At 35.8% G+C, this 7,433-nt stretch overlaps 1 protein-coding gene across 1 annotated transcript in view; it reads left to right on the top strand.

Moving 5' to 3' along the window:
• EHBP1 (EH domain binding protein 1) overlaps positions 1 to 7,433 on the top strand; it is a 244,034-nt gene that overhangs the window by 52,081 nt on the left and 184,520 nt on the right. The window contains exon 4 of the mRNA XM_034657273.1: positions 5,132 to 5,227. Coding sequence (XP_034513164.1) covers positions 5,132 to 5,227 — 96 coding nt within the window. The remainder of the gene's footprint in view (positions 1 to 5,131; positions 5,228 to 7,433) is intronic.

Below are 7,433 nucleotides of genomic sequence, written 5' to 3' on the forward strand. Positions count from 1 at the left end.
GATCCCATAATGCTGGGATCACGCCCTGAGCCGAAGGCAGACGCTTAACCACTGTGCCACCCAGGTGCCCCGTGTTTTCTCTTAAAACATTATAGATGTATTTTTCTTTTGAAAAATTTATGAGAACCCACAATGTGTTAAGCTCTTTACAGCAAGTGCATAGCATGTTCATGCATATGTGAAATGCTGTTTTATAAATTATACAGAACACCCAAAAGAGGACCTAAAAATGCAGTTCCAGAAATTATGAAAGAAATGATAACAATATTATTCTAAAATTTAAGCAAATAACTGTTTTTTTAAATCTTAAGAAACTTGAAATCCATGACATTTTGGAATTCTTTAAAAAACACTTGTGTCCCCAGCTATTTTTTTTTTTTTAATTAGCTATTGGTTATACTAAATCCAAAGACTAGTACCACTTTTTTCTTCTGAAAGTCAGTTCTATTTTCTGATGGTTTTTCTTTAAAATACACGTTATTTGCTGCTGAGTCCCATTGAAGTCACTGAGGAGGAAGAAGATCTCTGCAACCGTTGGCCATTTACTTTTAACTGTGTTTTTGGAAAGAGTTTGAGTTGTACAGTGATCAGTTTTGGTTTTTGTCATCCTTATAGCTTGTTATTTCTCTTCCCTGATTCTATCTATCTTTTTTTATATTGGTAGATTGAAACTTGTAACTGAGATGCAGATAAATGTCAGATTGGAGAACAAATAAGGCATACTACCTTATTTAAACTTTAGTTCTCAGTTTAGTGCTCACTTTCTTTGGGCACATGTCTATCTTTATAGCTAAATACATAATTAAAATTCATTGACGACTCATTTTTTATTGAGAAAATAATTACCATGGATAATTAACACAATATGCAGCTTCCCTGCCTCTTCTCCTCAAGTCATGGCATTTATAATAAAGATTTTGTCAGGCTGCAGTTGATTTGTATATGCTTAAATAAGTTATTTTTCAATAAAATATAGGACAGTAGGAAGCAGGACAATTATGATAGTCCCCCCAAATTATGGCAGAGTAGTATGTTGCCTTCAATATGGCTTTCCAGCTAGAAATTTAAGCTCGCAGAGAGATAGGAGAATTCCAAAGGGAAATCAGAGCTTTGAAGTCCTCACAGGCTTTTTGGTGGCATTACCACCTTTACTTCTTGCTCTGTGGTTGTGCTCCAGCCTTTTACAATGTGCTTGATATCAGGAGGGGGAGGTACAGTTGCAGAGCTTTGCCTTAATGGCACCAACTGTAAGGTAACTTTATATGTGACATCTTAAACATATAGGTATATGCAGTTTTATAAATTGAAAATTATTTAACAACTGACAACCATAAGTTTTTAGTGAAATATTTTTATTTTGTAGGAATCAGAAATAACAAGTGAATGTTTAGTCTGTATTCAGTACCATATAAGGTACAAGTCTTTCAGGGAAGGTGTGACATGAAATAGTCAGAAAATAAGGCATTTTGAGGGTTAGGACCCTATATTGAGAAATGTTACCTTTTTCCTAGGTCTGCTTTGACATGTCAAACGATCTGTCATATGATTAAAAAGTGGGAAAAATTGTATAAGGGGAACTGGTTAATGTGGCCTAATTCTTTGTACTGTTATCTGTACTAGGATGCTGACAAATAAAGAAATAACCTGCCTTTCCTAACTATACAAAGAAGCTGAATAGCTGTACTTGTGTTTCTGTGCCTAATTATTTTCTAAAGAATCCTTTCTGTTACTCTCAATGGAAACCGATCACGGTTCTTGTAGTGCTGATCTTTGCCAATGTGATGTGCTTTTTCTAATCAAGTTCTTAAAAACCTAAATTAACGTCCCCATGGATTTGTACAATTAGATGTTTATTACACATATTGGTATTTTTACCCAATTTAGTGCTCACTATACCCATATTTGGCTTTTCATTCTTTTTCTAGCTTCAGTTTCTTGAATTCTGTTTGAGGCGGAAGTTGTAGTAAGCTCTTTGAAAATAGGAATACTTTTTTTCATGTTTGCTACGGTGTGCATTCCTGGTTTCCTCTCCAGTAAAATTTACTTGGTCCTATTTTCTGCCTACTCTGTAGTAATTAGCAAACATTATAAAGCTGGTAGTGCCAGCTACTCAGCTGGACTAACTGATTTTGTTACAGTGTCCTAACTTAGTCAAGTTGTACAGTCTCTAAAAGGAATAAGAGAAAGCCAGAGCTCTGACTTAGTTGGACATTTTTTGCTGGGGAGAGAGATGCTGGTTAGAATGATAAGAAAATGACAGCATGCTAGCAACTTGGGAACTAGCACACCCTTACATCTTTTTTTAATTAAAAAAAAAAAGATTTTAGTTTGTTGAGCAGATTGTATTTTTGTTTGTTGAGCAATCTAATTTCTGTGATCCAAGACTGAGAATTGAAAGAGGTCATTTAGAAGACCAGCATTAGGGTACCTGAGGAAATGATTTGACATTACCATCTACTAACTTTGCCCAGTTTTTAGGTAGTCTCTTCATTACCTGCTTTTCATCTCCGTATCATCTAATAAATGTTAAGACCTTAGGTATAGAAAACTATTTTCTTGACTACTGTGTGAATCAGGGATAGAGCTGGGTATGATGTTGGTTAAGTAAAAAAATCTGAACTTGGAAATCATGGAGGTGGTTCTCCTACTGATGACTAGTTCAGGCAAGCTGTTTACTCTTTAATTGCTTTAGTTTCCTTATCTGGATTAGATCTCCTAGGGATATCTTCAAGTCTAAATTTCTTTGATGGTCATTTCTTCATTAAGAATTTTACAAAAAGGGGGCCCCTGGGTGGCTGAGTCAGTTGAACATCCCACTTGTGGTTTGGCTCAGGTCATGGTCTCATGGGTCATGAGATCGAGCCCCAAGATGGATTCTGCGCTCAGTGGGGAGTTTGAAGATTCTCTCACTCTTCCCCTTCCCTTTCACATACTCTTTATTTCTCAAATAAATAAATCAATTTTTAAAAGAATTTTACAAATACTTTATCTTTCTGCTGTGGTTAATAAGGAGAGTTCAGTTATTATACTCTTCTTATGTTTTTATTCTATGGGGAGGCTATGAAAATAGAATGATGGTGAGTTTGAAGAGACCAGAGGAATAGCCTGATCTACCATCGTAGTACATGAGATGACACAGAAATCTTCACAGACATTTATGATAGAGAATTGTCATCAGTCTTCAAGATTAAGTATGTAGAATATGTAGAGCAGGGTTTTGATTAAAGATTATCTAAGGTAAGCAGAAATATACTTTTCAAAATGGAGATTGTTTACTTCGTGGAGTTTTTGTCCTAGGATTGTCAATAGGCGTATTTCCATAAATAGGCAGGGCAATAGAGGAGTCTCTAGAGATAATTTTTAATCAACAGCACTCAGCTCTTTACCTTTGGGTATGGTGTGCTAAGTCTGTTGTGGGAATCTTTACTTCCCTTCCCTTACCTGAAGTTTTGTGACTGGAGGGCAATGGAGAGCAAATAGAGGGAGAATTATTGACAATTTATGGATTGGAGTGAGGAGAATGCTACTAAACCTATTTCTTATGGTGTTATTTTAACTAACAAGATATGATATGATTTGAATGGACATAAATTTCCATGATCTTGATCCTTTCTCAGTTCCATTTCGTGGGTTCAGATCCAAAATCTGCTGCTTACTTGCTGTGTGATCTTGGGCCAGTCTGTGCCTCAGTTTTCTCATCTGTTAAATTTGTTCCTGGAACACATCTGCACTCATATAACTTCTTTTCTGTTATCACTGACAAAGGCCAGTCTGTCTCCTTTTCTATCATTAAGGACATTACTCTAGTAATTCTTTCTCTTTTGCATCATTAAAATTTCCCCCTTAACTGGATATTTCCCATCAGCATTAAAAAATTTTTCTCTTATTAAAAAAATTCTCTCTGACACTATTTTACCACTATCACCAGACTATTTTTCTCTTTCTCTTTCAGCAAAACACTTCAGAGGAATTGAGTGTACTTGATATCTTTAATTTCTTTTTTCCTATTCTTTCTTGAACCCATTCTAATCCAGTCAGGCATTTGCTCTCCTTATTCCACAGGAACAGCTTTTGTGAAGTCAGTAATGGCTTCTGCTTTGTTAAATCCAGTGGTCATTTTTCAGGCCTTGTCCTGTCTAACCTGTCATCAAGACTGGGCACAGGTGATGTTCCCTTCTCCATGAAACATTTTCTTCACTAGCTTTCAGGATGCCACATGCCTCTCGTTTTCCTTCTGCTGTACAAACCCTCTTTTGCTGAGCCTTCCTCATTTCTTGGATCTGTTAATGTTGTGCTCCAGGGTTCATTTTTGAACATTTATATTCTCTAGCTGTACTCCTTCCCTTGGGATCACAACTACTCTTAAGCTTTAAGTATTACCTGTGTACTAATGATTCCCAGATTTATTACTCTAGGCACATATATCCACCTGCCTATTTGAACATGTACATCTGACTATGTAATAAGTATCTATTCTCTTTCAGTTTTGATTTTTTATTTCTTCAATTAACTTTCTTATCCAGCTTTGACTAGAAATGCCACCACAACAAAAGAACCATAGTGGTGACCCCCAAATTTGGGGAGTCCTTAGGGAACCATGATAAACAAGATTTACAAGAAAAAAGAATCTTGAAAATTACAAGTGCTGGAAATATTAACTCTGTAAAAACTGCTTGCTTCTTTACTTGTGCCAAATAAACATTACAGTTTAATAGGAAATGAACTTAAATGCAAAGTATATACTTTGTTTTTCCTTTTAAAGAATGAAATTGCCTTTAAGTTCCTAGATCACAAAATATTTTTTAAAATATTTCTCCTAATAAAATTTTTATCCAATCACAAATAGTAGCTTTTGAAAACATGAGACACCTCATCTTTGCATACTCTTTTATGTGGCGGTGGGGAGGGAAGAGGGTAAAGTTTTGGTTACAGATAGTAATCTTTAGCTGTCATGTGATAGAATTGTCATGGCCCAAGTTTAATGCTTGAAAAGTCTTATTTGACTAATCATTTTTGTTTCAAGGAGACTACAGATCTGATGGTTAGTTTAATAGGGTCGATAAATTTTTGTAAATTATTAACATTGCATTTCCTGTACTTCATATTGAAGCCATTATTTCTATTCTGGTAGGCTCATAGCTGGCAACCTGGAATAAAAAATCCATACCGTGGTGTTGTAGTGTGGCCTGTTCCTGAAAACATTGAAATCACTGTGACACTTTTTAAGGTAAGTTCCATTTTTATAAGTCACAGAACTTAAATAGTCATGGCTCTAAATGACAGAATATTTCAGTATTCATTGTTCTATATATTTGAGTCCAACCTGGTTCCTTGATGTGCATTATTTTTATGGATATAGCAATTTAGAACAATGCAAGTGCATCCGGGTATTTCATGGTCTATGAAGTCAGAATAATTTGGGAGCCCTTTTGGACTTCTTACAATTGAGATCAGTTACAATACTTCTTTTACTCCTTCCTACATTCTACCCCCAGGAAATTTTAAAGTGCTTCTTTGTGGAAAGCTGAGGTTTGTGGAATTCTTAGTCCTGAGCCTCATGTTGTGAGCCCAGTTTGACTAATTACAAGATGAGTTTTAAAATCAGTACTTGAGGGGTGCCCAGGTAGCTCAGTTGGTTAAGTGACCGGCTCTTGATTTCGGCTAAGGTCGTGATCTCAGGGTCTCACGTCATGATCTCAGGGTCGTGGGATCAAATCCTGCATCAGGCTCTGTGCTCAGCAGGAGTCGGCTTGAGATTCTCTCTCTCCCCCTCTCTTTACCCCTCCCCCCACTCTCTGTCTCTCAAATAAATAAATAAATCTTTAAAATTAGAATTTGAGGAGTATTTTATTGATGTTAATATAAGAAGTTCTAAATTGATATTTGATAAATATTGATATTAATATTTTACAAATACTTCAGCTTAAAAGCAAAATTCTGGTTGTAAATTCAAAGGGCAGATCCAAAAACATAGCTGTATGTATAGCTACCTGTCTGTTAATACATACATGCTTTTTTCTTGAAAGTCTTCCATATTTCCTGAAACATTATAAAGTAGTCCTCACCAAGTCCTCATTAAGCACTAGAATCTTTACTTTCCTAACTAACTCCCTACCTGCTCCAAAAGAATGGTGGGGAAAAGTCTCATTTTTAGACTTTATGAAAGTGGTGAAATTAGCAAATGCTTCATTTCTTCCTTGAAGCGTTCCAGTTGTATTGAAGTTACTTTTTCAGGACATAAGGGATGAGACAATAGCTGCTCTTCCTTTTTTTTTCAGAAAGTTCAGGACCATCCTATAGCCCTTCAGTCAGCTATCCTAAAAGCCTGTTGTTGAACCTCCCTTATCTATATATCTCCTAGTGGAATGATACAGTAAGCTTGGTAGAGAGCGCAAGACCTTTAATTCTCACAGCAACCCTAGGGTTGTGTAATTATTCCTGTTGTACTGATAAGGAAACTGAGACTAAAGAAGAAGGTCTCTTGGCTAAGTCACAGTGATTTCGCCCTCTTCATTCTTCTACATTGTACGACCTATCCTGTAATAAAAACTACAGCAGGATCTCTGATATTCTTGAGGAAGATTTTTAAGTAATCTCTTGAGTATTTTGATTTGGTTTGCTGTTTATATTGGGAAAGATGAAATGAATGGACATAGTTTTACAACTTAAAAAAATGATGACAGTAAGGGGCTAGAATAGAGCTGATAAATAGTTGACAGCCATGTGTTTGGGAAAAGGATGTGCACTGAGTGATTCTGAGTTGAAAGTGGCTGTTGAAATGTAGTACTTGGAGGATTAAGAGTTAAGTGTTGTTTTCAAGTACTGATGGGAATGTTGAGCATATCTTTATCATGGAACTTTTATAACTTCGAGTGTTAGTCTGTAGAAAAAAACCCAAATACCCTTTTCTCCCCAGTTGTAGTAAACATTTCTGTTCGGTTGTGCTATTGAGGCAACCTTGTGATCATTTTAAATATTAAAAAAATATTTACAGTGGTTGTTTTTATCTTCCCAACTCCCCAGAATTCTAATAGAAAGGCAGAAAGGTAAAACAACTTTTCATTCTTACGGTGTAAATTTTGGGTCTTGTTTTTAACAGCATTTAAAATAGTCAAGTGGAAAACTTTTTCATGTTTTCCTTTTTCTTTTACTTCTATTAAAGTCCCACAATTCATTTAATCTTGAAATTCACAAGTAGGAAAGGATTGCTCTAAACCCTTTTGTCCTAAGTGTAGTATTCATAGAGGTGTGCTCAAAGACAAAATGCTTTTATGAAAAGTTAGCAGTATGTTTCATTTTCCTGTGACTTAGCCAGAAATTAACTTTTCTAGCCTTCATGCTTGTTTTTGAAATTTGAATTAGATTGAGAGACTATGGACTCTGGGAAACAAACTGAGGGCTTCAGAGGGGAGGGAGGTGGGGGATTGGGATAG

This window comes from Ailuropoda melanoleuca, chromosome 4, assembly GCF_002007445.2.
Source record: "Ailuropoda melanoleuca isolate Jingjing chromosome 4, ASM200744v2, whole genome shotgun sequence".
Lineage (NCBI taxonomy): Eukaryota > Metazoa > Chordata > Mammalia > Carnivora > Ursidae > Ailuropoda > Ailuropoda melanoleuca.